Source organism: Aspergillus pseudoviridinutans (assembly GCF_018340605.1).
Source record: "Aspergillus pseudoviridinutans IFM 55266 DNA, scaffold_6, whole genome shotgun sequence".
Classification (NCBI taxonomy): domain Eukaryota; kingdom Fungi; phylum Ascomycota; class Eurotiomycetes; order Eurotiales; family Aspergillaceae; genus Aspergillus; species Aspergillus pseudoviridinutans.
Genome location: NW_025091286.1, coordinates 1,868,648 through 1,895,605, shown reverse-complemented (window position 1 = coordinate 1,895,605; position 26,958 = coordinate 1,868,648). Strand labels below are relative to the sequence as shown.

At 50.9% G+C, this 26,958-nt stretch overlaps 9 protein-coding genes across 9 annotated transcripts; all 9 read left to right on the top strand.

Annotated features, from left to right (window-relative positions):
* Positions 1 to 1,751: 1,751 nt before the first annotated feature.
* On the top strand, positions 1,752 to 2,360 carry Asppvi_009082 (uncharacterized protein; the record flags this gene model as incomplete). Its single annotated transcript, XM_043304943.1, has 1 exon — positions 1,752 to 2,360. One exon carries the CDS (start codon positions 1,752 to 1,754, stop codon positions 2,358 to 2,360), a length of 609 nt encoding a protein of 202 aa, XP_043160878.1.
* Positions 2,361 to 2,942: 582 nt separating this feature from the next.
* On the top strand, positions 2,943 to 4,064 carry Asppvi_009081 (putative phenol monooxygenase; the record flags this gene model as incomplete). Its single annotated transcript, XM_043304942.1, has 1 exon — positions 2,943 to 4,064. The coding sequence occupies one exon, from the start codon at positions 2,943 to 2,945 to the stop codon at positions 4,062 to 4,064; it is 1,122 nt and encodes a 373-aa protein (XP_043160877.1).
* A 116-nt stretch (positions 4,065 to 4,180) lies between these two features.
* Asppvi_009080 (uncharacterized protein) lies at positions 4,181 to 7,667 on the top strand (the record flags this gene model as incomplete). The annotated part of the gene is made up of 5 exons (XM_043304941.1): positions 4,181 to 4,652; positions 4,709 to 5,078; positions 5,932 to 6,160; positions 6,222 to 6,611; positions 6,666 to 7,667. 5 exons carry the CDS (start codon positions 4,181 to 4,183, stop codon positions 7,665 to 7,667), a joined length of 2,463 nt encoding a protein of 820 aa, XP_043160876.1.
* Positions 7,668 to 8,814: 1,147 nt separating this feature from the next.
* Asppvi_009079 (oleate delta-12 desaturase) lies at positions 8,815 to 10,103 on the top strand (the record flags this gene model as incomplete). The annotated part of the gene is made up of 3 exons (XM_043304940.1): positions 8,815 to 8,856; positions 8,905 to 9,682; positions 9,736 to 10,103. The coding sequence occupies 3 exons, from the start codon at positions 8,815 to 8,817 to the stop codon at positions 10,101 to 10,103; spliced, it is 1,188 nt and encodes a 395-aa protein (XP_043160875.1).
* Positions 10,104 to 11,071: 968 nt separating this feature from the next.
* Positions 11,072 to 11,533, top strand: Asppvi_009078 (CVNH domain-containing protein; the record flags this gene model as incomplete). Its single annotated transcript, XM_043304939.1, has 3 exons — positions 11,072 to 11,213; positions 11,281 to 11,462; positions 11,525 to 11,533. 3 exons carry the CDS (start codon positions 11,072 to 11,074, stop codon positions 11,531 to 11,533), a joined length of 333 nt encoding a protein of 110 aa, XP_043160874.1.
* A 569-nt stretch (positions 11,534 to 12,102) lies between these two features.
* Asppvi_009077 (uncharacterized protein) lies at positions 12,103 to 12,865 on the top strand (the record flags this gene model as incomplete). Its single annotated transcript, XM_043304938.1, has 2 exons — positions 12,103 to 12,617; positions 12,760 to 12,865. The coding sequence occupies 2 exons, from the start codon at positions 12,103 to 12,105 to the stop codon at positions 12,863 to 12,865; spliced, it is 621 nt and encodes a 206-aa protein (XP_043160873.1).
* A 3,862-nt stretch (positions 12,866 to 16,727) lies between these two features.
* Asppvi_009076 (sugar porter family MFS transporter) lies at positions 16,728 to 18,516 on the top strand (the record flags this gene model as incomplete). Its single annotated transcript, XM_043304937.1, has 4 exons — positions 16,728 to 16,895; positions 16,970 to 17,706; positions 17,767 to 18,169; positions 18,229 to 18,516. The coding sequence occupies 4 exons, from the start codon at positions 16,728 to 16,730 to the stop codon at positions 18,514 to 18,516; spliced, it is 1,596 nt and encodes a 531-aa protein (XP_043160872.1).
* Positions 18,517 to 20,460: 1,944 nt separating this feature from the next.
* Positions 20,461 to 21,802, top strand: Asppvi_009075 (intradiol ring-cleavage dioxygenase; the record flags this gene model as incomplete). Its single annotated transcript, XM_043304936.1, has 5 exons — positions 20,461 to 20,707; positions 20,765 to 20,914; positions 20,967 to 21,109; positions 21,158 to 21,323; positions 21,378 to 21,802. 5 exons carry the CDS (start codon positions 20,461 to 20,463, stop codon positions 21,800 to 21,802), a joined length of 1,131 nt encoding a protein of 376 aa, XP_043160871.1.
* A 504-nt stretch (positions 21,803 to 22,306) lies between these two features.
* On the top strand, positions 22,307 to 26,647 carry Asppvi_009074 (uncharacterized protein; the record flags this gene model as incomplete). Its single annotated transcript, XM_043304935.1, has 5 exons — positions 22,307 to 22,614; positions 22,662 to 24,450; positions 24,869 to 25,838; positions 25,892 to 26,133; positions 26,192 to 26,647. The coding sequence occupies 5 exons, from the start codon at positions 22,307 to 22,309 to the stop codon at positions 26,645 to 26,647; spliced, it is 3,765 nt and encodes a 1,254-aa protein (XP_043160870.1).
* Between the last annotated feature and the right edge of the window lie 311 nt (positions 26,648 to 26,958).

Below are 26,958 nucleotides of genomic sequence, written 5' to 3'. Positions count from 1 at the left end.
ACAGGAGGGGATTTATTAGAAAGGTATGTAAGAGGAACAATCAAGGCAAGATGCTGTATTCTGAGAGCAGGTTACACGAATAGCCTGGTTAGGCGCCCGATATAAAGCTGCGAGCATGCACACTATATAACCAACAAACCAGGATACACGACCAATTTGAGAACACTCGAACCAGACCAAAGAGCGGGGAGCCCTGCCTTTCCGAACCGCTCATCCCCTGCTCGCTTTTCCCAACTGCTGTTCTGGACTCCTCCATGGACAACAAAGCTACGCAACCCCTGTTCCTCCCCGTTGGGACGCCAGCAGCCGCTCAAGCGAATCTAGTATCGGGGAGGATTAGTTATTCGCTTTGGCCCATGAGGCTCCTACGTCTCCTACCGTTTCCGTCCTTCAACTGGGCTCAACGGACAAAGGTAGCATGATTTCATCGCTGCCATCTACTTTCGGTTGCAGATGCGGATATGGGCTCCAGTCTCGGGATTCCCCCTTCACCCGTCTCTCAAGCCCCTGGTGGTTAAACCCGGACTCCATTTGCGGGGTCAGAAGCATTCGTGATGCTGACGTTTGGGACCATATGTAGAAAGCAAGGATTCAGACATAACCGAAGGACTCTGCGTTTGTTTCAGTGAGCTGAACTGACAGGAACCGGCTGTTCAGTGGCCGAGACTCACTCTATGTCCTGCTAATGCTAGTGAGCTGGACAAGCGGAAGCCTTCCATAGCCGCAAGGACTATATCCTGGACCTCGTCTGTGATTTCCAATCGCAGCGTATGAGTCGCAACTTCGGCCAAATCGGCATGTTGGCAATGCTGTCTCCCGCGCGTTGCCCTGAACCCTGGATATGCCGCACCGCAACCGGAAAACCCCGCGTAGATACACCCCTGTGTACAACTGACATATCAGACCGCGGAATGTAAGCGCCCAAAGACTGGACAAGCCACCTGCCAACGCACGGACGCTGTTCCACGGCGGAGAAACCGGAGATACCCCGAAACTAAGTATGAGGGATGATGCATGCATTCGACGAAGGAATCATTTTCCACAAGTAGAATGGTCTCTTCACCCTGCCCTAGCCCACCATGATGTCTGCTTCCAGATAAAGGGATATCCGTTATTCCGTCCACACGCATCATTCATGGTTTTCAATACATCGGGATTCCCCCTGGCACAAACTCTCTCCCCCACAAACTGGGACTGTATAGAATGCGGGGTCCCGGCTCAAGAATAGTGGTCAACTGCCGTTGAAGGGGTTGACGATCCGAGGCTACTGATATTGAGTGTTGCTGAGTGTGGGATGGGACTTGATACAGCATGCTCTGGATGGCCTCGAGTAACCGATATCTTGGACCGCGGATCAGCGATATCGACGCCTCGGCTATAGTAATCAATAGCTTGGGGTTTAGCGTTTTAAGCAGTCCTTCAATTAGGTTCCCTTTATAGGACAGAACTTCCAGCTTCCAAGATGATTCAAAGTGGTAGACGCATATGCCAAAACGTGATGATAGTATTGGAATGTTATATTCATCTTCTCGTCAAAAAGCATGAAGTCAGTAGAATGGGAGTACGTCTGTCTGTTTATAATGTCCACACGTGATGCGTGACGTGTCTCCTGAAGCCCATCAGGCTACAGCAAACTGAAGAGAAGGACTAGACACCTAAATCTCCGTTCATCTTCAGTAACCGACAACCGTGATCAGAATTAACGTAGACCTCACAAGAGCCTGTTCACTTTACTCATCTCAACAGCAACCATGCATTCAACCTCGATTTCAGAGGGAACCAGCTCAGGCCAATCCCCCCTGCAAATCCACATCGACGAACTCTCCTCCTTACCCCTCCACGACACCATCCAAAGCTTGGCACACCTCCTCCCCGAACTAACCCCCTCCATCACCGCAACAGGCGAACGCCTCGTGGCGCACCCTACCTACGAAGGAACGGGAAAGCTTGACGACCTGGGCAGACTCTACCTCCTTGCCGCGGATCGATGTACCCGCGAACACGCATCCTTCAAAACCCGTCTCCTGCATATATCCCTCGATTCCGTGATCGAAGCACTCTACGTTTCTAGTCAAGAGCAGCTCGAGAAGGGGATGGCAGATGGATCTGTGCATCTCCCTCCTCGACTAGATCAGGGGTGTGCATGTTGCAACGGCGAGCCCGCTGCCGTGATCCTGTGCGGTTTTCATGAGGGGAATGCGTTGTATTTCTGGGAAGATGAATACAAGGCTTTCTGGGGGGAGGAGGAGAGCAGGGGGCAACGATCTGGTCTGGGCGAGACTTGGCTTATGGCTTCGAGGGAGCAGGTTGAGCGTGCGATGGCGCGGGAGGAGGCGAGTGTCATTCCTAGTATGCTTTAGATGATTCGATATGTGTTAGAGGGTTGAAAGTTTCCTGTGGGGTTGATACTTGTGAAAACGCTTCTTGGAAATTATCATTCTTTGTAATGTTTGGTGTGTCTAACTTACTGGGAGGCATACTGCTAGTAAGTTTAGCATCGAACGAATGCCCCGCACTAGGATCCAGTGTCTAAAGAGTGGATCACAACAGTCTGGATCAGAAAGTCCTGAGCCGATCGGAGGTCGATCAGGGATTGGTGAGCTTCGTGTAATCATCTTGTCAGCAGCAGCTTCCCCAGTGTTGCATGGCTATTCGTTCAAGCTATCCCTGTCCACTCCGCCTTTAAGCATCCGCCGTATTTCCGAACATGTATATCAAAAACAATGATGGCATCTGGTGCAGCAATATCGTGAAGGATCACTGCAAGATTGATTTCTCTGCGAGTGCGCGAGGGGTTTTTCCAGTACATACTTGCAAGAAAATTTATTACTTATCCGATTGTTTGCGCTTATAGTCCGGTCGCAATCACCATACAATTCCTGCCTACAAGTATCTTCCCGATTTTTGAGATCTTTTACCTTGAATGCACTTTTCAATTGAATATGCCTGTATTCACTGAATACGCTGCCTCGTCGCGTGAACTGCGCGTTCTGCCTTCCTTTGCCCCGCCACTTCCCCGCCTTTCCCCGCGATTTACGCGTGCCGAAGGAGCCGAGAAATATGAAGTCGTCATTGTCGGCGCTGGTCCAGCAGGGCTGATGCTACACCTGCTTCTGGCACGATACGGCCTCAACGATGACTCTTTGCTCTGTATAGACGCAAAACCAGGCACGCTCAAATCGGGGCAGGCGGACGGCCTGCAACCCCGCACGCTCGAAGTCCTCAAATCTCTCGGGCTCGCGGACGAGATCCTCACCGATGGCTGTCACATGGAAGAGGTTGCGTTCTGGAATCCGTCGCCTGACAAGGAGAAGGTGATTGAGAGGACCTCGATCGTTCCCGACGTGGCTGTGCCGGCCCGCTTCCAACATGAAGTCACTATCCACCAGGGTCGCATTGAGCGGATCCTCGAAACAGATCTGCTTCGGTATTCGAAACGAGGCGTGCAGCGGAATACCAAGCTTGTGGACGTCAGGATCGACGAGGCAGGCGATGCGGAATTCCCAGTCGTGGCCCAGATCGAGACGGACGGCATCCGTCGCACAATACGCTCCAAACACTTGGTAGGCGCGGATGGTGCCCACTCGGTAGTCCGGCGCTGCATGGGACTCAAGCTGGTCGGCGAGTCGATGGACCATATCTGGGGCGTAGTCGATCTGGTAATCGACACTGATTTCCCCGATATTCGAAGACGGTGCGCCATCCATTCACCGGCCGGGTCTGTCATGGTCATTCCGCGGGAGCGCATCGCGACGGGCGATTACCTGACTCGGCTCTATGTCCAAGTACCTGAAGAGACACCTCCTGAAGAGGATCAGAAGCCTGTTAATGGGACTACTTCTCAGTCCAAGGGAGATGCACGCGCGCGCAGAAGCCAGGTGACCCAGGAATCGATTTTTCGGCATGCGGCACAAGCCTTCAAGCCGTACTATATTCGACCTAAGGAAGAGGGCGCAGTCGACTGGTGGGCTGCGTACCAGATCGGTCAGCGAGTCACGGACAATTTCACCGTCAAAGACTCGAAGGGAATCAATAGGGTGTTTATTGTGGGAGATGGTACGTGATCATTGAGCAGTTTTGAAGAAGCTTGCTGATTGTCCGATCTGCCTCAAGCTTGTCATACACATAGTCCAAAGGTACGTGACGATCCTAAGCCCTTCAACATAATTTGCTGACGAGGATGGTCAAGGCTGGCCAAGGAATGAATGTGTCAATGATGGATTCGTACAATTTAGCCTGGAAACTGGTGTATTCCCTCCATGGCCTCACTCCTAGTTCGGCGGTCCCCGGACAAGCCGATGCTATAGTGGATACATATCACTCTGAGCGCCATACAATCGCCCAAGAACTCATCGAGTTCGATCGTGCATTCTCATCCATGTTCTCCGGCAAGATTGGGGCGTCAGAGGATGGAGTCGAGGGGCTCACCCACGAACAGTTCCTCCAAGTTTTTAGCACGGGCAATGGATTCACTAGTGGTTGTGGTATTGAGTATCATGGCAGCCTAATGGTGGAGAAGGCTTCGGATGACGTTGCAGAAAACCCAATTACCGGGACAGATTACCTGTCCGGTGTCCTTCGTCCAGGCAGAAGATTACTTGACGTCCGTTGCACGCGCCATGCAGACGGCAACAGACGTCACTTGCATGACGGTATGTTGTTCTAGCATCACACTGTTCCTCTGCAGCCCAACACTGACAATACCCAGACTTTCTGTCGACAGGTCGCTTCCGCATTCTTTGTCTCACATCTTCGGATCTACTGGAACCCAAGGGGGTTTCCGCCCAGGTATTGACCTCTCTAGGATCATCTGTCCTTCCACGATTCCCGCCAAACATTATTGAGCAGGTGGTTATCCATCCTCGCTTGGGTAAGACATTCATGTGGCAGGACGTGCCGAGTGAACTCAAGAAACACTCGGAGATGCGGTTCTACAACGGTTACGAGTTAGACGATGTGTACAAGATCTACGGCGTGGACGAGACGAGGGGTGCTTTGGCTGTCGTTCGACCTGATGGATATGTTGGCATGGTGGCGGCGTTGGAGGACGTAAAGCGTGTACAGGAGTACTTAGAGAGGTGTGTGAGGACTCTCTAAAGCCAAGTGATGTATGATAGTATAAAGGCATCGCATACCGCCAAGTAACGATTCATTTCCCCGATGCAACTGATTATTATGTAATTCCAGCCATGAGGAATGTTCCTGAGATATTCTTAGAAGACAGCACGTGACCGGTCAAAACGGGAGATTAGTCACCAGCACGTGGCTGAGGTGCCGAAAAGCCGATTTTCTCCTCTTTTCTAAACGTTTTCGTCATATTCAATGACACTTGACTGGTCACGATGGAGGCGATGACGGCTCAGGCCGCTCACGGAAAGCCCCTGTTGGGCCTCAGCCGACGGTGGAGAGCCAAAACCAGCGACACTGTGTCTGTCAAGCTTTTCTTCTCCAATGAAGATGGGCTATCTGTAAAAAACCCGCCATGGCCTCTCTCCACTTGTCGGTCTTAAGCAACTTTTATCGCCGCTGTCGCTTTCTTGCAGGTGGGATCGCCATACAAAACCTGCTCTGTTCCTGCTTGCGTCCCTCTGGGGCCTTCTGCGGTGGTCATGTTGATACAACTGTGCCTGGTCTATCGCTATTCTTGTCTACTCCTACCGGAACTTTGGTATACATAAGTACTCTCTATTTACAAGAGTCGCGTGACATTTTTACGGAGTGATTGGCCATGACTCAAGATGGAGGAAAGGAGACTGGACATACTAGGTCGCGATCAACATCGCTAAATAGCACAAGTGACAGTCAGCATCTGTCACGGACAAGTTCAACAGAATCACAACGCTCGCGGAGTTTGAGACTTGTATCTATAACGAGGACGAGGTCGGAATCTAGAACCAGGAGAGCAAATCTCGACAGAGTGTACTCTGGCAGGCACCTGGATGATCAGTCAGTCTACCACAGCGATGACAACGCTCCTGAAGCCCATGCAGTAGATTCACCTGCAGAGGATCATGACGAGAAGCAGGGGACCCCCGTGCTTGAAGTTAGAGGAGGAATCTTGAACGAACGTGACACTGACTTGGAAGCGGCTGCTCGTGATCAGAGTGCGCTGGAAAAGTCACGAACGGCCAAGTCTGATAAATCACGGGATCCTAAACTGGTAAGCTCAAGCCGTCATCTCGAGGATATTCTGTCCGAGGGCATTAATAACGCCGCGACAGGTAACATGGGATGGCCCCGATGACCCTGAGAACCCTAAGAATTGGTCAAACAATAAGAAATGGGCTGCTATTATCACGGTCTCCCTCTTCACTTTTATCTCTCCAGTGTCTTCGTCCATGGTTGCCCCTGCGTTGCCGTCGATTGCAAGCGATTTCCATATCGAGGACCAGGTCTCTTCCCAGCTCACTCTCTCCATTTTCGTGTTGGCCTATGCCGTCGGACCTCTGTTTCTGGGGCCGCTTTCTGAGATTTACGGAAGAGTTATCGTTCTGCAGTTGGCCAACTTGTTCTATCTCGTGTTCAACATCGCATGCGGTGTCTCGCAAACTAAGGGGCAGATGATCGCTTTTCGATTTCTGTCTGGCCTGGGAGGCAGTGCCCCGTTAGCTGTGAGTCCTCTTTGCCAACAGAAATCTTCCAGTAAAGAAACTGACAACCTTTAGGTTGGTGGAGGTGTTCTTTCGGACTGTTTTAAACCAGAAGAGCGCGGGAAAAGTGTTGCAATCTACAGCCTTGCTCCGCTTCTTGGTCCAGCTGTCGGCCCTATAGTCGGTGGCTTCATCTCTCAAGACACCACCTGGCGCTGGGTCTTTTATGCCACCTCCATCGCCGACGGAGTCATCCAATTTGCAGGGTTATTCTTCCTCCGTGAAACATACGCCCCCAAGATTCTGAAACGGAGAGCAGAGCGGATCCGGAAGGAGACGGGTGATTCGACGTACCAGACCGAAACTGAGCGACAGAACAAAACCCTTTCTCAAACAATGCAGACTGCGCTTGTGCGGCCGTTCCGCCTCTTGTCCACCCAGCCTATCGTTCAAGTTCTGGCCCTGTACATGGCCTTCATTTATGGCACGATGTACCTCGTCCTTTCGACCTTCAGCTCTCTGTGGACTGGTGTTTACCACGAATCTACGGGCATTGGTGGTCTGAACTACATCTCCCTAGGCTTGGGATTCTGGTTGGGCTCTCAGATATGCGCTCCACTGAATGACCGCATTTACCGCCGGCTCAAAGCCCGTAACAACAACGTCGGCAGGCCCGAATTTCGAGTACCTCTCCTGATTGTGGGCGCTTTCCTCACCCCGGTTGGTCTCTTTATTTATGGCTGGACCGCTCAGTTTCGCTGCCACTGGATCGCTCCTAACATTGGTGCCTGTCTCTTCGGTGCTGGGAACATCATTGCCTTCCAGTGCATCCAGACCTACATGGTGGATACATACACGAGATTTGCTGCCAGCGCCCTAGCCGCGGTGGCTTTCTTACGTTGCATATGTGGATTTGCCTTTCCGCTATTTGCGCCATACATGTACAACGCTCTACACTACGGATGGGGCAACAGTTTATTGGCCTTTGTGTCTATTGGTCTGGGTATACCGGCACCTATATTCCTCTGGAAGTATGGGGAGATCCTGCGCAAACGCAGCCCATACGCGGCAGGTTAGATATGTGCATTGGTTGGTTGGAAAGTACATAGCCGGTTTGTAAATAGCCTAGCTCAATGTCAAGATTGCGCGTAATGATTCTCTTGGACCTTCGAACGTCGCGTTCTGCCAGCATCTGAGGACATCGTATCCCAGAGTCTGATCTCTGCTGGCACTCAGACGCCGTCTCGAGTGGTGCCGGGCAGACAACTCGGAAAGCTGTTCACAGAGCCAGGCTCTAGTGTCTGGACTAACAGAAGATGACAGAAATCAATTACATTCAGTCACTACTGGCTTCTGAGACTACATCAATCCCGGCGTCTAGTCGGAATTGGCCTAATACCCCGACCTTGGTACTTCGCAGTCATGAACACTGAGAGTCGATGCCTGACATGGCATTTATGGCACGAAGGGGGGTTCAGATCAGAGGCTGATTTGATTGGACGCTTAAAAAGGAGGTCAGGTACAGATCACATGCCACGGAATAACCAAATGTCCGAGGCCAATTGAGTTTCGGCTGAAATTTAGCGTGCAGAACGCGAATCCGCTATTCCTGATATGGTAATAAAATTTCGAATTTTCCATGTGAAAATCAACAGTCGGAGAGGCGTCCAGTCAAATCATGCATTGCAGAAAGAAAGCCACGAGTTCCCATGCAGCGCAGCAGATCAATTGTATAGTGTAATTGCAACAGAAGTAAATCAAAACCATGTTATCGGATCTCAATTCCATACGTATATCATCAAGCTCTTCAAATGCGAAAGGTGTTTTACTCCTATCTCAACGCCTAGCCCCATTTTCCGAACAAAGAATAGCCGTCTCCTTATGTTGAGTTTTCTCAACGGCTGGGCATCAATGGCTCATGGATCTAACACTCCGCTAATAAACGGACCTCAGGCACATGGAAAATGCTGCCGTCCGACTGGCCACATGCTTCAAAATGATCCACTTGAGCCCGTTTGACAGATTCAGGGACCGCTTTTCTGGAAACATTTGGTGGAAAGGAGATTGGCCAATGGATCTGCCTGCGATTTCGGGTGCCAGGAGCTTTTTTAGCTATCGTGCGATAGGGAATGGCTTGCTGGCCTTTTCGGTGATTTTTTTCTTCCTTTTTTTCCACCTTCATTTTTGTCAATCGCTCAGTTTCGATTAAGGGACAGCTGGGAAAATGGCAGACGTTCGCAAAAGAGCTGTACAGACTGAGACAGAGGTATGTTTCTGTGCAATATGAATGAAAAGCATGCTCACATGTCCCTAGGTTGTCCAAGACAACACTCCCAGTCTCCAATCGCTCAAAGATGCCATTCCCAAAGAATGCTTCGAGTCATCGCTGGTCACCTCCCTCCTCTACCTCGCCCGTGATATCCTTTACTGCGCCATCCTGACCTACGGCGCCTTCCACATCCATCTCCTCCCCTCGTTACCGCTCCGCGCCCTCGCCTGGGCCACGTACGGCTTCTTCCAGGGCTGCGTCGGAACAGGGATGTGGATTCTGGCCCACGAATGCGGCCACGGGGCCTTCTCTCGCTACCAGCGCATCAACGACTTCATTGGCTGGGCCACCCACTCCTTCCTGCTCGTCCCTTACTTCTCCTGGAAGATCACCCACGCCCGTCACCACCGGTACACCGGCCACATGGAGAAAGACACCGTCTTCGTGCCGTGGACGGACGAGCAGCTCGCGCAGAAGAAGAATGTGCGCATCGAGCAGCTCAAGCATCTCGCTGAGGAGACCCCTATCGTCTCATTCCTGCAGCTCATCGGCCACCAGCTCGGCGGGTGGCAGCTGTACCTGCTCACCAACGCTACAGCCGGCAAGCAGAGCTGGCCCGAGGGCAAGCCCAAGACCGGCCCGGCGAGCCACTTCAACCCCGTCGGCGCGCTGTGGAGTCCCTCGCAGCGTCTCTCCATCGCCATCTCCGACCTGGGTCTGCTGATCATGGCTTCGGTGCTGTACTATGCCAGCACTCAGATCGGAGGGTGGAACGTCGTTCTGCTGTATTTCGTCCCTTATCTGTGGGTTCACCACTGGCTGAGTATGCCCTCCCTTTCCTTAAATCCAATCCGAGTATCTTTCTGACGTAACCAGTTGCCATCACATACCTCCAACACACCCACCCCTCTGTCCCGCACTACACCCCTGAAGCGTGGACTTACACCAAGGGCGCCCTCGCCACCGTCGACCGCACGATGGGCTTCATCGGCCGCCATTTCTTCCACGAGATCATCGACTACCACGTCGTGCACCACCTCTTCAGCCGGATCCCCTTCTACAAGGCGGAGCAGGCAACCTGGGCCATCCAGCCCCTCCTCGGGGCCCAGTACCACGAGGAGAAGGACCAGAGTTTCCTTGGTTCCTTGGTTACGACGTTCCGGAAGTGCATCTATGTTTCGACCAAGGGTCATGCGTCGCAGCCGGGTGTGCTGCACTTTGTGAAGGCTGATGAAGGGAATTAATTAATGGTGATAAGTGGCGGATTGGATAGACATAGAGTTTTTGAGTGAAAACTGATAGACTAAGTATCATAGAGATACCCTAGTGTTTTTGTTGGATTGTCGTTGTATATAGACAAAACCTTAGAGGTACTAGAACTAGAGCTGAAGAGTGTTGATTCTACTGTCTCCTTATCTTTCTGCTTCGCGTGTTATCCCGACGGAAAGAAGGCTTAGGTACAATTGTATGGCATCTGCGGGATCGACGAAAATAAACATGGACTCAACAGTGTACTATGGACCAAATAATAGGAGCTTAACTAAGCTCTTATTCAGGATCATTAAGACCATAGTCAATAGATCATCATGAGCCAGCAGTGTAACAAAGAAAGTAGCCACAGTGGCACATGCACCGGGGCACTCTACAGCTCCTGAAGCGATCGGTCGAAGTGTGTAGAAGTGGCGGTGATCACTGCAACGCCTCAAACATACTTCCAGGAATAGCTACAGACCCACTGATAGCTCGACATCCGCAACTGAACGCTAGTCTCCAGCACCGCCACACTGGAGTGGTACTGCAGACCTGCGCAACACTACAGCTACAGTCTACATTCCATCCACAGCACGAGTACGGACTCGACAGCATGGGTCACTGACGAGCCTATCTCATCCAGCCCCGCAACGTATGTCAGGTAGGAGACAGCATCGGCAGCCAATGACTGCTGCCCGCAGAATGAAACCTCACCGCTAGCTATGCGCCCCACCCTGTACAGACTCACCTCCCAATAACTGCAGCCACGATCCACCTTTTGTGTCATCTTGCATGCTAGTCCGACTTCAAGCATAGGCCGTGGACCCTGTAGGGCAGCAATGCCTCACCGGACAGGTGGAGGGTGGAGGTCCTGCGGATGTATATATATAGAGTCTTGAGCTCCGCCAGATTTTTATTCCTCTACTCACTGTCAATAAGTTATCGAACATTATCAACAGAAATGTCATTCCACCGATCCTGTGAAGACATCCACATCCGCCAGGAGGACGGCGCCACCATGCTCCTGGCCAGGGTCCGCGATAGTCACGGCCAGCTGATCCCTCGCAAGATCCGTCTCGATGATCATATCGGCAATACAGATGGTATTTCCCTCGTGTCTAGTCACCTGGTGTGATGTTTGCGTTCAGTCAAGGTTGCTAATAATATCAGGATGGTTCATCTGGGGAGGCTGCAACTTCACCCGGACGGCGAGAAATATCTCCCTACAACATACCGAGTTTGGACCTAAACTGTGCGCGGAGCTGGAGATGAATGGTGGTGGGACCAGAGGGCTTCAGGGGATCATGCTTTCGGAGAAGATTGGCAATAATGATGGGCATTTGAAGTTCCTGGTGAGTTTGAGTTCCTCTTGCTGGACTGGTTGGGGTTAGGTGGATGCTAATGTCGGATACAGGGTGCTTGATGGATTGGCATGGATGCAAATGGACATAGTATTAATGAATGGAAATCTGCCATACAAGTATTCTCCTGTGTTTCCATTCGCAGTATGCGTTTGCTTGCGTAGATGAACAACTCGTCTGCAGCAATCCTGAGATCTCAACTGCACTGTAGTGCAGTCTCGGTGCAACATTTCACAGTTACATTCCTCAGCGAGAATATGAGTATGGACTCGAATAGATTGATGATGAATGTAGTGATGCATCCCCATGACTACAGCACAGGATAACCTCACCACCAGGGCCCTGTCCGTCCATAGACTCACCTGTCACCTCCCAAGCGCGGCCGCGATCTATGCGTTGTCAACCATGGAACCCCCGACAGAAATATTGCGTAACAATTTGTTCGACACTATGTCATCTTGCAAGCCAGTACGAAATCATGATAGAGGCAGCAACCCCTCAACGCATAGCTGGCGCGGTATATAACTTGAGCTCCGCTTGTCACTAACCAGCCAAGTGCGCCACACAACACATCCGTATCGATCACACCCGTCGGGAACCAACCGGATCGATACAGCGAGTTAATAAGGCCATGCCAACCATTAAACCCTTTCTCGGTCGCCGTGACGGCATCGAAGATCCCGAGCACTATCTCGAGGATATCGAGTATGCTATTAAAATTGAGAAATCACATGTCGACAGCGATAGCACGGATTGGAACCACGATCGTCGAATTCTATTCCGCCAAAACTTGAGAGGCAGGGCTGAACTATGGTACAGCCAATTGGGTAGAGACCTCAAGAATGACTGGGAAAGATTGAAGCGAGAGTTCACCAAACGCTACCGAATCGATGAAGTCGACGCAGCCACCCGGCGTTTCCAGATCACTCAGAAGGTAGCGACCCTCTCGCAGGGACCCAATGAGCATATACTGGACTACGTGAACAGATGCGAAGACTTGGAATCACAAGCAGGCACCTTGGAATCGTTCGGACTGAACGTGGTCCAGGGCTTAGCTGACCGCGCCCAAAAACAACAAATCATGTACGATCTGTTCAAAGGAAAGGACTACTCATTCGGAGCAGCGAAAGACCTTATCAATGCCGCGTACCTGTCGTTCGGTTCCGGGGCTCTTCACGCAAGTTTCCAATATAGCCACAACAGCAGAAATGGCACTCCACAAAACTTGCGAAGACCTTCAAATTATTCAGAGAATTGGCGCCACTGATCTGGCTGACGCCTGTGATAGCTCCGGACGGCGGGTCCCCAACAAGTTCCGCCTTGATGACCATAGTGGTGAGAAAGATGGTATTTCCGCCTTCCCCATGTCCATGCTCAATCTGGAAATCTTCTAACTGTATCAGGACGGCTCGTGTGGGGAGGACAGAACTTCACCCACTCTGTGGGAGATGTCTCCATAGGCCGACTGAGCATGGGGCCATAATGTGTCCCGACATGAAAAAAGACGGGTGGTCGAGAAATCATCAGGAGCTCAATCTTTCCGAAAGGATTGTCAACTTTGGGCAATTGAAGGTCGTCTGAGTTTGTTGCATTGACGGTGGTGGCATCAAGTAGATACTCATGTCGGAGAATAGCATCCGCTGAATAGGACATGGGGAATGCGAACGGAGTAGTATGTAATGGAATGGATGTCACCACCATAAACCAGAGACTGCCATGTTGACGAACCAGTAGCTTGAATGCTGATAGATACCTGAAATATCCGGCCCTGTGAGGCCAGTGTCAATCTGATCTGTCAGATCATGATGATGTAGCAGCATGAGACCTGCAGCCTGGCTTGCCCAGTCGGCATTGGCCCATCACCTGCTGTGCAACCAGAGGCTTCGAGCTACTTCCAGCCCCCTCATCAACGATATTTCCGCATGGTTCGACGATTCAACTCTTCCATCGAGCATCCATGTCAGAATCACGTGCCTCAATGCCGAACACAACAGTCCTGAAAACCTTGACTGATTCAAAGATTTCAAAATGTGGGACATGGCGTCCAGAGAAGTTTGTCTGGCCAATCATCCTTTCCGTGGGCGTTACGAACCAGCTCCAGGAGCCTACTTGGCTTCTTGGTATCGGCTGTGAAGGCTGCCGTGCTCGGCACACAGGGGTCAAATTCGAAACCAGCAGCCCGCATGGAAGCCGATGGCAGGTGTCATAGTCATCTTGGGTTGACGCACAAGTAGACTTTGCGGACTGGAGTCATTACGACATGGGTGTCTGGGACTATATTAAATCCCTCGCTTGGGTTCAAAAGATTATCTATCAGAGGACAGGCCATGGCACTTGTCGGGGTCGTTCTTTTCTCACTATTGATGACAAGACCAGGGTCGGCAAGCTAACGGTGATTTAACGGGCGAGTCGACCGCACACTGGCCGACCCGAGAGATTGGACTTTTCACCTTGCAGCCTTGGAGCGGGCTAAGGATTATGCGGATAGCGGAGTTGGCGGGAACAAGCCAACAGGCAGAGTTTAACCATTGATTATTAGCCAAGCAACTAGGGCATTGATCGTATGATTGGAGGACTGGAGAAGAGTTGCCGGCGCAATTGCCATTTTGTTGGTAATGCTTTCGTAATAAAATAATATATCCAACTCTAGCGACAAAAAGGCATCCAGAGCCGTAGTTCAAGGGGCGTCGCTTAATCTTCGGCAGCCTTCTGCGAGATTGCGTCCATAGTTCTCTTCCCCACATACAATATTGTGGGAGTTCCACGCTATTATTCCCCGTACTTGAATCGTTAGCGAACTCGTCCGATGAGAAATCCGAGTGCCGGGATGCGTGCAGTTGCTAACTCGAAATTCTCACCGGGAGCAGGTGAACCTGGGGAGGCTGTCTGGGGATCCCCGCACGGAGAGACAATGGACTCGGACGCGAGAAAAAAGTGGGAAGTGGAACTGGACAGGAAATGATGATGAATCGAGTGGAAGTGAGAACCGAAAGACCAAGAGTCCCAACCAAGCTTCTTGGAGCGAGGAAATTGGCGCATTTTTCGAGACAGCAACAGAACGAGTGGAAGAGCTTCGTTTGTTCCTGTCGGTCATACCATGGTTTGCACGTGGTAACAAACTCTGTTTTACCCGTGTGTATCACCCTCATTACACTACCCCCTCCAGTCATTTCTACCTAAGATTTACTTCTGATGAGGGGGTGCTATCGTCTATTCTGTCTTCCTGCTTATTGCCTAATGTATACCCTGGATTCTCTCATCTGATGCTGAGTGCTGAGTCAAATGTTCGACTTCAATGTAAAATCACCAATTTCCCTATCTAGCTAGGGGAGTTATTAGGTTTCAGACTTGATGAAACATTGTTACAACGTTACAGGGCCATGGCCCACCAACAGTCTTGGCATGCCAGCCTGTCAACCTGCACTACACCAATCAGCAGCCACTTTCATTGTTGCTGCTCACACTCTGCTCACAGTCAGCCTCCTCGCTTCGACTGTCAAGTCCGTAATGCCGGTGGCAATGCTCCAAAACCAAAAGTAAATATAGCGGGATTGGTTCTCGGCCGCGAATCACGGGTCGGCATCAAGTGATCATAGACTCGCAGACTCGGCCAGATCCGAAAGATAATTTATCCTCGGCTCGCTTCACCCAGTGAGACACTTGCATAATAATAATAAATTAATCATGCCTGAGGAAACAAATAGGCAATTGGAGTGCGGCCCGCTCTTCCATGAACAGATTGATGTCCGGCAATACGCCCGCGTGCAACGGTAATTTACAGTTGGTGGCGCTCGACGTGTCTGTGTCCTGCGTGTTGTAACTTGTAAAGCAGTCTATGTGGCTAATGAGATTAAGGAGAGCCTGCTTCCAAGGTTACATTGTGAGGAGTTAGGCTTTGCCGACCCAGGAATGACCTTGACAGTTGGCGCGGGTGACATGGTCGTCTGTCTTTCAAACCGACTACCTTACTGATTGGGAGCCAAGTAGACCTTTAAATCTAACATGATATAAATGATCAATCATCGCAACAATATCCGACTCCTTATATTTCCATAGAGGACATAGAGGCAATCGAAACAGTCATGGAATCCTTCGTACAGAGTAAGGTCCCTGGTAGAAGCCGAAGGGCATTGGTCCGTATGATACTGTATGGTATTGACTAGCAAACTTTGACAGTTCTGGTCTCTCTCGGACCATGTGGAGCTGCTACCCCACTTTCATGCACGTGGTAGGCTGGTTTTTCCGGCCCCTGCCAGAACAGCCAATGAGAGTACATCACGCGGAAATTAGGCCTGAGAAGGAACCGTCGCCGGGGTTAGTGTCTGTGAAAGCGCGTACCCAGCTACCTTACTGGCTACATGTTCGAGACTGTGCCAGAACTAGTCAGCCCGACAACACGGCCGGCCGAGACCCGAGCATTTGTTTGGCCAGAACGTCCGGGGTTGACCGCGCCACAAATCCATTACCAATGAGAAATCCCACAATAGAGGTCTAAGCAAGATACTTGACCCAGGATGGTTAGTTTCTACGAGCACAGGCCGGATTTTGCTGGTCAGCTCGAGGATTCGATCCGGGGTTTTGCCCCTGTGAATGTCTGTACGGTACCAGGTCCATGCGCCACTCGGTGGTTTCCAATTCCAGAGTTGTACAGCGTCGCAATGCGAGGTCCACCATTTCCCTCAGGTTACCAGATCCCGCGATCTCAGAAAGACTGGCAGCTGCAATGATTGGCCCATCATCCTTTTCTGACTCAGGTTTTGCTCGCTCTTAGTGCATCCCAATCCAGTATGGCGGTCTTTTTTGTTTTCTCCATGTCTCCAGCTTTGTCCCCAAATCCCCAGATGAGACAAGACTAAGCGATCCATAGGGTGATGGCAACTAGAACCGCATGAAAAAAAAAAAAAAAATGCGCGAAAGCCAAAAAAACACGCTAGAGCCGATGGCGACCTGCGTCCCCCGTGGTCAATTCCCCGGACCGGCATGGGGCCGACTGACTGAGGGAAAGAGAAAAGTCAGAGAAGGAGCGAGCGCGGCATCTCCAGATTTCTCCTCTTCCAGGTCCAGGTCTATAAAATCAGCCGTTCGTCCCCCCAAGGTTGTCCGACCTTCTTCTTGTCACGTAGATCTTCTCCCTTTTTCCTCGTCTTCCCTCCATCCTTCTCCTTTTGAGCCTCGTGGTGATCAACATCCCTATCCACTCTCATATCTAACCTTTCACTTCTTTAACCTCGGGGTTGATCACTGCCATCTATCGCCATGGCCGACGTTGTCGTCGATACCTCGCGCGTCGAGGCGCCTGTGACATGGAAGACCTACCTGATGTGTGCCTTCGCGGCCTTCGGTGGTATCTTCTTCGGTTATGACTCTGGTTACATTTCCGGTGTTATGGCCATGGATTATTTCATCACTGAGTTCGAGGGTCTCGTTAGTAACCCCCCCGCTTCGCAAAGCTATAGCCAAGGACATTGTCGCTGACTAGTGAAATTTCTTCTCTACAGGACAAGGCCACCACTCCTACCGACCTTTTCGTCATTCCTTCCTGGAAGAAGTCTCTGATTACTTCCATTCTCTCTGCTGGTACTTTCTTCGGTGCTCTGATTGCTGGTGATTTGTCCGATTGGTTTGGTCGTCGTACTACCATTGTCGCCGGTTGCGGTATCTTCATTGTCGGTGTCGTTCTTCAGACTGCTTCCGCCACCACTGCTCTGCTCGTGGTTGGTCGTCTGATTGCCGGTTTTGGTGTCGGTTTCGTTTCCGCCATCATTATCCTGTACATGTCCGAGATTGCGCCCCGCAAGGTTCGCGGTGCCATCGTCTCGGGTTACCAGTTCTGCATCACCATTGGTCTGATGCTGGCTTCCTGCGTCGACTATGCCACCCAGAACCGCACCGACTCTGGCTCCTACCGCATCCCCATCGGTATCCAGGTCGCCTGGGCTCTTATCCTTKGTACTGGTCTGCTTTTGCTGCCCGAGTCTCCTCGTTACTTCGTCAAGAAGGGCGATCTTACCAAGGCCGCCGAGTCTCTTGCCCGTGTCCGTGGCCAGGCCCGTGATTCCGAGCTCATCCGCTCCGAATTGGCTGAGATTGTCGCCAACCACGAGTACGAGATGCAGGCCATTCCCCAGAGCGGCTACTTTGGCAGCTGGTTCAACTGCTTCCGTGGAAGCCTCTGGAACCCCAACAGCAACCTCCGTCGTACTATCCTGGGTACTTCTCTGCAGATGATGCAACAGTACGTTTCCCTTCTTGCTCTCGTCGCTCACTGACCTTGCGATGCTAACGACCGCTACAGGTGGACTGGTGTCAACTTCGTCTTCTACTTCGGTACCACCTTCTTCAAGAGCTTGGGAACCATCAACGACCCCTTCCTGATCAGCATGATCACCACCATCGTCAATGTCTGCTCCACTCCCATCTCCTTCTACACCATGGAAAAGCTCGGCCGTCGTACTCTGCTCCTCTGGGGTGCGCTGGGCATGGTTATCTGCCAGTTCATCGTCGCTATTGTCGGAACTGCTGACGGCGGCAACAAGAGTGCCGTCAGCGCTGAAATCTCCTTCATCTGCATTTACATCTTCTTCTTCGCCAGCACCTGGGGTCCCGGTGCCTGGGTCGTCATCGGCGAGATCTTCCCTCTGCCCATCCGTTCCCGTGGTGTTGCTCTGTCCACCGCCTCCAACTGGCTCTGGAACTGCGTAAGTTTTACTGTTCGACACAGATGCAAAGAATACCGTGCTGACTCACCCTCCAATAGATCATCGCTGTCATCACCCCTTACATGGTCGACACCGACAGGGGTAACCTCAAGGCCAAGGTCTTCTTCATCTGGGGATCTCTCTGCGCCTGTGCCTTTGTCTACACCTACTTCCTCGTCCCCGAGACCAAGGGTCTCACCCTCGAGCAGGTTGACAAGATGATGGAGGAGTCCACTCCCCGTACCTCTGCCAAGTGGAAGCCCCACGGCACCTTTGCCGCTGAGATGGGTCTCACTGAGAAGGATATGGCTGAGAAGACTGGTGAGGTTGTCCACCAGGAGGTCTAAAGGACCTTGGCGATGCCACTGCTTCGTCTCTGCGGGCGTCTGAGACTTTCTTGTGATTTTCTTCTTACTTACCCACGTCACGTATACCCACGGTTACGCTTCATGTTACAATAATGCTCAATGTCTACAGAGGAATGAGACTCTAATATCTCTTTTAATGGTGGTATCTTAGGCAAATATTAGAAAAAAAAAAAGAAAAAAGAAAACAAATGGGAAACCATTGAATCAATTCGACTCTTACATTTATGTCTTTTGCTTCCATTTACATTGAAGAGATCGTTGGAAAAGTCCATCATGACGTCCGAAAATTCCTATCCTTTGCTGATAATCAATAGGAAGTGCTGCTGGCGGGTCCCTTTGCTACAAGCTCTGTACTACAACGACCCAGTACCTGCTATGGTTATTGCACCTCTGACATTGCTGGAGTGTCCACTCAGAACTTCCGTGTGTACATCTGAAGGCCTATTTATCATGAGAACTTCTCTGCAACTCACCGGGAATTGAGAAAACTCACCACAGGAATGCAGACGACACTGTGATAGGATGGGATCATGCTACCCATGTACTTGTGGGTTTGACTGACGGATGCTAATCAGTGAACCATATTGGTCGGCTTGAGGCTCTAACTTCACCAGAGCTAATACATGCGTATCCCCTTGAGATTGGCATGTCAACACGACTTTGCAAGAGAAAGCAGAGCAAACAAAAATGCATGAAAGCAATTCGGAGAGCGAAGGCTGTAAGATGGTGAATCTATATATATATAAGAATGGGGCTATGCTCAATCGGGTAGCAATCGAGACACCCCGCGGCCTCCCCTTCGATGCCTCTTCCCTCCACCATCTATTTAGCATTTTCATGAGTTAGGCCATCACCAGGATCTGAAACCATATTGGAATACAGACAATGAAATGTCGATGTTGGCAAGGAGATTGATTGATGATTATTATCGTCTTGCCGTTTCAGGGATTAGAAACCCCTAACCAGATCCTGTGGCGAAGCTCGATTGACTCGTCATCCCACTGAACCGCGATTTCAGTCATATCAACAGCTGTGATCCCGCGTCCCTCAGAAATCTCAAACTCGGAGGTGATCCGCCTGCGAGCTTGCCAAGAAAAGGATGCGTGTCTGTCTCCAACAAGCTTGTGCTTTGGTGCAAAATATGGTAATGATCTGCGCTTAGACGCATACTCGCCCAGAAAGCCAAGCGACGGACTTCCGTGAATCAAACGGGGGTTGTTTGATTGCTTGAAACTCAACGGCTGCCGAGATGGAAGGCTCACGAATTACGCAGCATCTTGATGTCCGGATCAGTGGTTTACAGATTCCCAAAAAATCTGCAAGCCTGGATACAGTCAAGGTTTGCGACACGCAATTGGAGTTGAGGAGCTGGGATCTCCGGACTTCCGCAACTCAACCGGCGCTTGGCTTGCTGGCCAAGACTTCTAATTGCTTCAGCGTGCAGACGTTAGAATTGGCTTGCTTCTCCGTACTACTGAAGAAGCGGGGCCACGTCGTCAGCCAGCGATGATCTCTTGTTCTGGCCTTGATTTCGGATCATCCGTTCTGGATAGGGTAAGGAACTTTGTGATGCCCAGGGAGTCCTGCAAGAGGCAGTATACATAATCGGGACTGGTGCGGGAAGCCACCCCCGTAGAGGGTCCATAGTCCCTCTTCTGCCCTGTCGCTGAGCAATGTGTCTTATCTGATTCGACGGAGTTGATCAACTCCGTCTACAAGGTTGCGTCAGCATCAACACCAATGCAATATCGACTTGCGTACAAGGTACACGCCTCATGTTGACGGCTAGAAAGATGGCGACGGTTGAGTTGTGCGTAGAAACTTCAAGGATGGAAAGGTATAAAGCTGGCACCTGCGCCGGTTGACGATGTGCTTCTATCGTCACCATAGCTCTCTTTTCGCATCGCTTTCACTGCCTCTACAATGGTCCAACTCGCTTCTACCCTTGTCGCTGCCGTGGCCGGCCTCGCCAGCGTCTCCTTGGCACATCCCGGCCATAATGTCAAAGCCGAGGCTGCAGAGCGTGCAGCTTTCCTGAAGCGTTCCAATATCGCTCGTGGTTGGGGAGGATGCGCCGCGAATCTCAAGGCCCGCGGCCTTGAGGGTCGAAGCATTGCTCGCCGTAAGCATGCAGTCGAGATGCTTCGCCGCAGCAAGGGCTTGGAGACTCGTATGCAATCTTCTTAACCTTCTGACGTGAGGTCGCCATTGACTCAATATTTTCTAGGTGCTCCTTTCCTCAAGGCTCGCGACCTTACTGCTCTCAACACTTCCCACGAATCGTCTTTGGATGTCAACCTGTCCACCGACCCGTCGGTGCTATTCTCCTCCAACGCAACTTGTGTCCTGGCATCTGATGTTACTCAGGGACCTTACTGTATTTTATCTTTGCTATGGCAGATCATTGGCGATCAACTGACAACCTGCAGATGTAAGCGGCGAATTGATCCGTAAAGACATCACCGAGAGCCAGGCGGGAGTCCCTCTCTACGTGGACGTCCAGATGGTTGACAGCTCCACCTGTGAGCCTGTCACCGGTGTCTATCTGGACTTCTGGCACTGCAATGCTACTGTAAGTCTCCCTCGAAATAGACTCAAATGGATACAACTAATAAGCTAGGGTGTCTACTCCGGCGTCGTTGCCAATGGAAACGGCAACTCTAACGACGACAGCAACCTCGATGCTACCTTCCTCCGTGGTCTCCAAAAGACTGACGCTGAGGGTGTCGCTCAGTTCCAGACCATCTTCCCAGGCCACTACACCGGACGCACCACCCACATTCACGGTAAGCTCATTCTCTCCTAATATTATGATGCTAGGCTAACCTGTTCATGTCTAGTCCTGACCCACTCTCTCAACGAAACCACCGTCAACGCCAACAACACCCTCAAAGCCCTCTATACCGCGCACTCCGCTCACGTCGGCCAGATCTTCTTCGACCAGGACCTCATCTCCACCGTCGAAGAGACCTCGCCTTACTCTACCAACACCCAGGATCTCACCACCAATGACGAGGACAGCATCCTCGCCGAGGAGGCTGACACCATCGATCCCTTCGTCGAATATGTTTTCCTGGGTGACTCTGTCTCCGATGGTATCTTCGCTTGGATCTCCCTTGCCATGGACTCGTCCGAGAGCAGCTCTGTGACTCCTGCAGCTTACTATACTGAGGATGGTGGTGTTGAGAACGAGAGCTCCGGTGGCGGCGCTGGTGGTCCCGGTGGCTCCGGCTCCGGTGGCCCTGGCGGCGCTCCTCCTAGCTAGACGGTGAGCTAGACTTTGGTTTAGGCTCCTCTTGTCGAGCGACTTGTTATTGTGCTTTTAGCAAAATGTATTATCATTTTATGTGCATGGGGGAGGAAAGTCAAGGACAGATAGTTATGCCATCACTCGTTAGGCGTAACCAAGCAGGTATATCGAATTGTATTTGTTACATTCTGCATTTACTCTTGAGCATTATTAACTCACCTGGAGGACTAGTCTTATGGATGATGTACTGTAGGTCCCTCTTTGCATTCACTCTCTCAGTCTCACAGCTGATGTGCTGAGCATTTCAACATGATATTCGCTAGTAGTAGCTTGATCATACTGCTGCCTAACCCCTTCCACCCTACCTGCTACTCTCTTCCATCTCTTCGCTTCGTCCCAGCCACTCTCTGGTAGACATGCATTTCATCACGTGCAGACAGCACCCCGCATCTGACAAGGCTCTCAACTAGGTCGATGGCTCTGCTTCAAAACGATTCATAGCGCATTTCCCGGGATACCATGGCACTCAGAAACGAGCCGCTGGTTTATCTATATCGTCAGTACAAGGAGTCTACGAAGTATGCCCTCGGTTGGCTTTACGCGGTCTCCCAGCTTGCTCCTGCCAACCCACTCCCCCGGTCCGATCTCCTGGAGGCAGCAAACAGAATAGCCCTCCGGAAAATCGAGGTTCCAGTGTCAGTCATATCACATCTGAAGAGTGCTGTCACAGGGCGACGAATGGTCCTGCAGATATACCGAAGTCTGAGCGAATCATCTGATGGAAACATAGACGAGGATAATATCAAACATGAAACTTTCATCAATAGGTACCATGCAGAATTGGAAGGATGGATAGTCTTCTAAATCTGATTAGATTGGAAGAAGTTTTACGGATACTGCTGCCGTTAAAGGCGTCATCATCTCTGCAATCGACGGAAAAATCCGACTCGAGCCCTATTTCGAATCGCTTCACGGCACTGCAGGTTTCTGACGACTCCAACGCTGTTGAGCCAAATTTTGAAGAAGAAAATGTTCAAAATGTGCCACATGATGCTGTGCATGATTCACCAGCTGCAATTCAGTCATCGCAGTTACCAGAAGACCTTATTCTGGAGGATGATGATATAGGAGAGTGGATCGAGCTGAGCTATTTCCTATGTGTAAGATCCCTAACCCCTCGTGTTTTAGAGAAGCTTATTTCAAGACAGGAAATGGACGCCATATCCGAACAGGTCAATGAATGTTGGAGACAGGCAGCCGGGAAACAGCTGCCGGTTCCACTAGCTGCCTGGCTGTCGACAACAGCTTTGCATGCAGCGGGCAGAATTTTTGCTCGCATAAGCCACATTGCCCCAACTTTTGATGTTCTTGTTGACAAATGGTCCAAACACGCGAAGAAGGGAGTCAAAATTCGCTTCAAAGATATACCCCAGCTAGCTTCCTCGTTCGGTGGCCGTTGTGCTGATGTGTTTACACTCCGGAAAATACGCCTGCTGCTTCACCACTGTCGAACTCTGGAGGAATATAAGAAGATACTTCCCAATGCCGGAGCCAGGGCAAACCCTGCTGATATAATAAAACCACACATTCCTCGCGGACCTAATGATATAACCTGGGTCCATGACAATCTAGCCCTTGATAGTATGCAGGAAAGCATGCGTCAGTTGCTGGTCTCTGACCGTGCCATAGCAGCTATTGAAGCCTCTGAAAAAGACGTACATATCTCAGAGCCTTTGTTATCATCTCTGCGTCTGTTTCTCAGAGATGAGAGCTTGCCTATTCCGTTTCAACTCGTGTATGGCATGGAGATGTTGTTATCGACTTACAAGTCATTCCTTTGGCCCCAGGGAAAGAAGACTACGCAAAATCGCCGCATTTTAGCTTTGCAATTCGCCAAAGAAGTGCAAGGGAGTATCTTGGACGCAGTATCCGCGCTTACGGGAGTCCAAAGTACCGAAGACGATGCTGCCACAATTCGGCACAGGCTTCTCCTTCAAGTTCAAGCTGATGATCTAGATACATTTGTTCGTGAACAGGGCTTCGATCTCTATTATCAATCTCCTTGGGTGGCAGGATGCCACATGGTTGAAATACTGGACTCCGCCTTTTTCGACGGAGTTTCGCTTTGCTGTGATCTTGGATATGTCTGTGCAGTGCTGCACCTATACAATGCCTTGCGGCTCTTGGATCCGCCGATCCACAAGATCACTCTGCTAGAGCAACTGTGCCAGTTGTTCCTCCAACCGCTGTTCCTGGGGACACTTCCCAAGGAGAATTTCTGTTCCCATTTCCGCAGAGCAAGGGGGCAGGGTCGCGATCGAGAGAAGACCGCAAGTTCAGACAGACGTTCGGGCCTATCGATGCCGTATACAATGTCGAAGCGCAAGGTCGATGGAAATAGGTTGTCTCTGTTTCACGCCCTCAACTGCGTCAACTATCAACCCACAATTGAATTCTGGACCAGAGTCTATATCGACCCAGCATTGAGAAAGCCAAGTCGCACCCAGGCTGCCCGTGTTACGCGGGAGATTCATTCAGTGCCATTCAGTGAGCCCCTGGGACGGATTAAGACCGCCGTTATGAAGGAATTCACCGGTGAACTTCCCATTATGCGCACCAACCTGTTTGCAGTATTCTGCTTCTGTTCTCGGCTGCTTCTTGAGGTAAGTAAGATTGCAAACGGTGATTCGGGCTTAGATTGTCAGGGACGACCCAGTGCACGTTTGGGATTCTCCGTCGTGGATCTGCTCTTGAGTGAGATCGTCGATCACCTCAGGGATGGTGGCAAGAGACATCTCCTAATGTACTCGAGGCCACTTAATATGGCCCAACAGAGCCCTACTTTACATTCATAATACCTGCCCCCTTCCTCTTCCACAACTAAGACTAAGTGAGTGGTTCTTGGATTGTGTGTAATAACAAGCTAATCTATAAGAAGTGAATGGTAATGCTGAATTGTCTAATGATGAAGAGCTTGACAAACCTCTGCCTAAAGCATCAGGAAGCTTGCTCAAGACCTCAGGATTTTCTGACTAGCAAAACATTGCTGAGCGACTGCTAAATGAAGGTTGTCTTAAAAAGGAATCTTCAGTAATTGAGGAAGTCGGCGATCAGAGAGATGAACTTGAGAGGGTTAATGTTGACGGCAACATGCAAATAACTGATATAGATGATTTCAGGAAGATACAGTGCTATGAATGGCGCCCCGCTAAGGGCGATGAGACTTGGATTCGACTGGACGACCCCCGTGTACTTGCTAGGTATGCACTTGAAGCAGAACATCTCACGCTTAAGATCCCTCCGGCCACCTGCACATTGTATGACGCAGGGAAGCGTTTACCCAAACGAATCTTACGACTATCACAGGTCACATGGTATCGCATCATCAGTTTCCGAGGGTTAGCAGCATCCGTCTGTGCTAATAGCAGCCTTATCCATCACCACCAAATCAGCGTAGATAAATTCTGCGATCTCATGTTTCGCGAGGTGGCTACGGGTTATGGAGACTCCAACGGCGCGAGAACTTCAGAACTCAGGCATGCCGTGGACCTCCATATTCGCTGTAAAAGTCGCACCAAGGGTGGCAACCCGTTCGCATCAGGATGGGCGCCTTTCCACATTACCTGGTTTAGTCTCGTTCCCGATGGTCAGCAGGGGTCCTTCGGTAGTGCTTGGAGATCCGGTCCACTGTACGGCTGGAGCTCCAGAATAGGCCCCGGACGATACCATTTGCAAGAAATGGCCTTTACGATGGGGTACTGGCCGAACAACGTTAATGAAATCGCGGGTTTGAAGAACAGGAGGAAACCTTTGGAATCTATTGAACCAGCACACTGGCACTGGACGATTTTACACTTAGCCCCCTCGCACTTCTCCCAGGTTTCTGAGACATCACCGCGCTATGTGTTTGAGAACGATGGTCATATAATTCCCATTGGGCTTATTTTTGAGGCTTTAATGGAGGCTGCTAGCTCATGGGATGGGGTTGCAGACCACCTGGCCACTCTAATTACCAAGGGAGACGCATTATTTGATCCGAACCAGCACGATGGTCTTTTGTTCGACGATAGCACATTTTCACGCTGTTCATACCATCCGTGGCAGCTAACATACGAGAATGGGACGATTTTTGGAAAGCCCAGGAGCCGCTACTCACAGCAGGAGCTCGTTTTATCAGCGAGTTTCGAGAAGACGTAGTACAGTATGGGGATAAAATTCACCAACATGTCCTTACTCCTAGTGTGGGACATCCTCTAGCGCAGGTCCAGGAGCAGATCAGCCGGCTGAGGAGCATCCAGGCTCGACTCGAGAGCCTGCGAGATCAACTCAGGACGCTCAGAGATGGCGTGAGTCCCGCCTGGCGATCCAGTCACAGTCCAGTCGCTAACATAGGGATTGCTACAGTTATTCAACGCCAGCGCGGTCATCGAATCCAGAGCTGCTACTGAGTTGGGCGAAAATGTCAAACTTCTCACTTACGTTAGCATAGTCTATCTGCCGCTTAGCTTCTGTGCGGCGCTATGGAGTATAGACTTTAGCTACCACCTGGTCGTCTTCACCCTCGTCACAGTGCTTCTCTCAACTGCGACCTACCTCATCGTGATGAATGTTAACAATGTCGCCCGCCTGAGCAAAGGAGTGTATCGAAGGTTTCGCGCTCGGATCGTGCAATCCATGGCGAATGATCCGAACTGGGTTGCCGTAGGGGAGGCCTTCAGCCAGTTCCGACCGGAGCGTGAGAATGTGACTCCATCGGAGTGGAAAATCGTGGTCTTTATGGTATCACGGCTGTGGCAATGGGTGAGGAGTCCTCGGTTACGGACTCATACTAAGGGGGTATCCAAACCAGCAAACGTGTAAAGCGTCCCTTGCTAGGAGTAAGCTATCCGCTGTGGGGTCAGGGCGCCATAGACTGTCGCAGAGTAGTTTGTGGGATAGGGAAAGGATACGACTGCTTATGCTCTTCCAACCGGGGCGTCCAAAGAAATGCCTTGAGGAGCCTTTTGACCCGTTGGAGTCGTTGACTAAGACACTGGGTAGGACTGAAGTGGAGATTCCAGTGTAGATCAAGAGTGGGAAGAAAGACTGGCGCTGCTCTTTTTGAAGAGCTCGTAAATATGTTTCTTCTGAGATTCTTTTCCATGCCACGATTATGATTCTGGTGGGCCTGG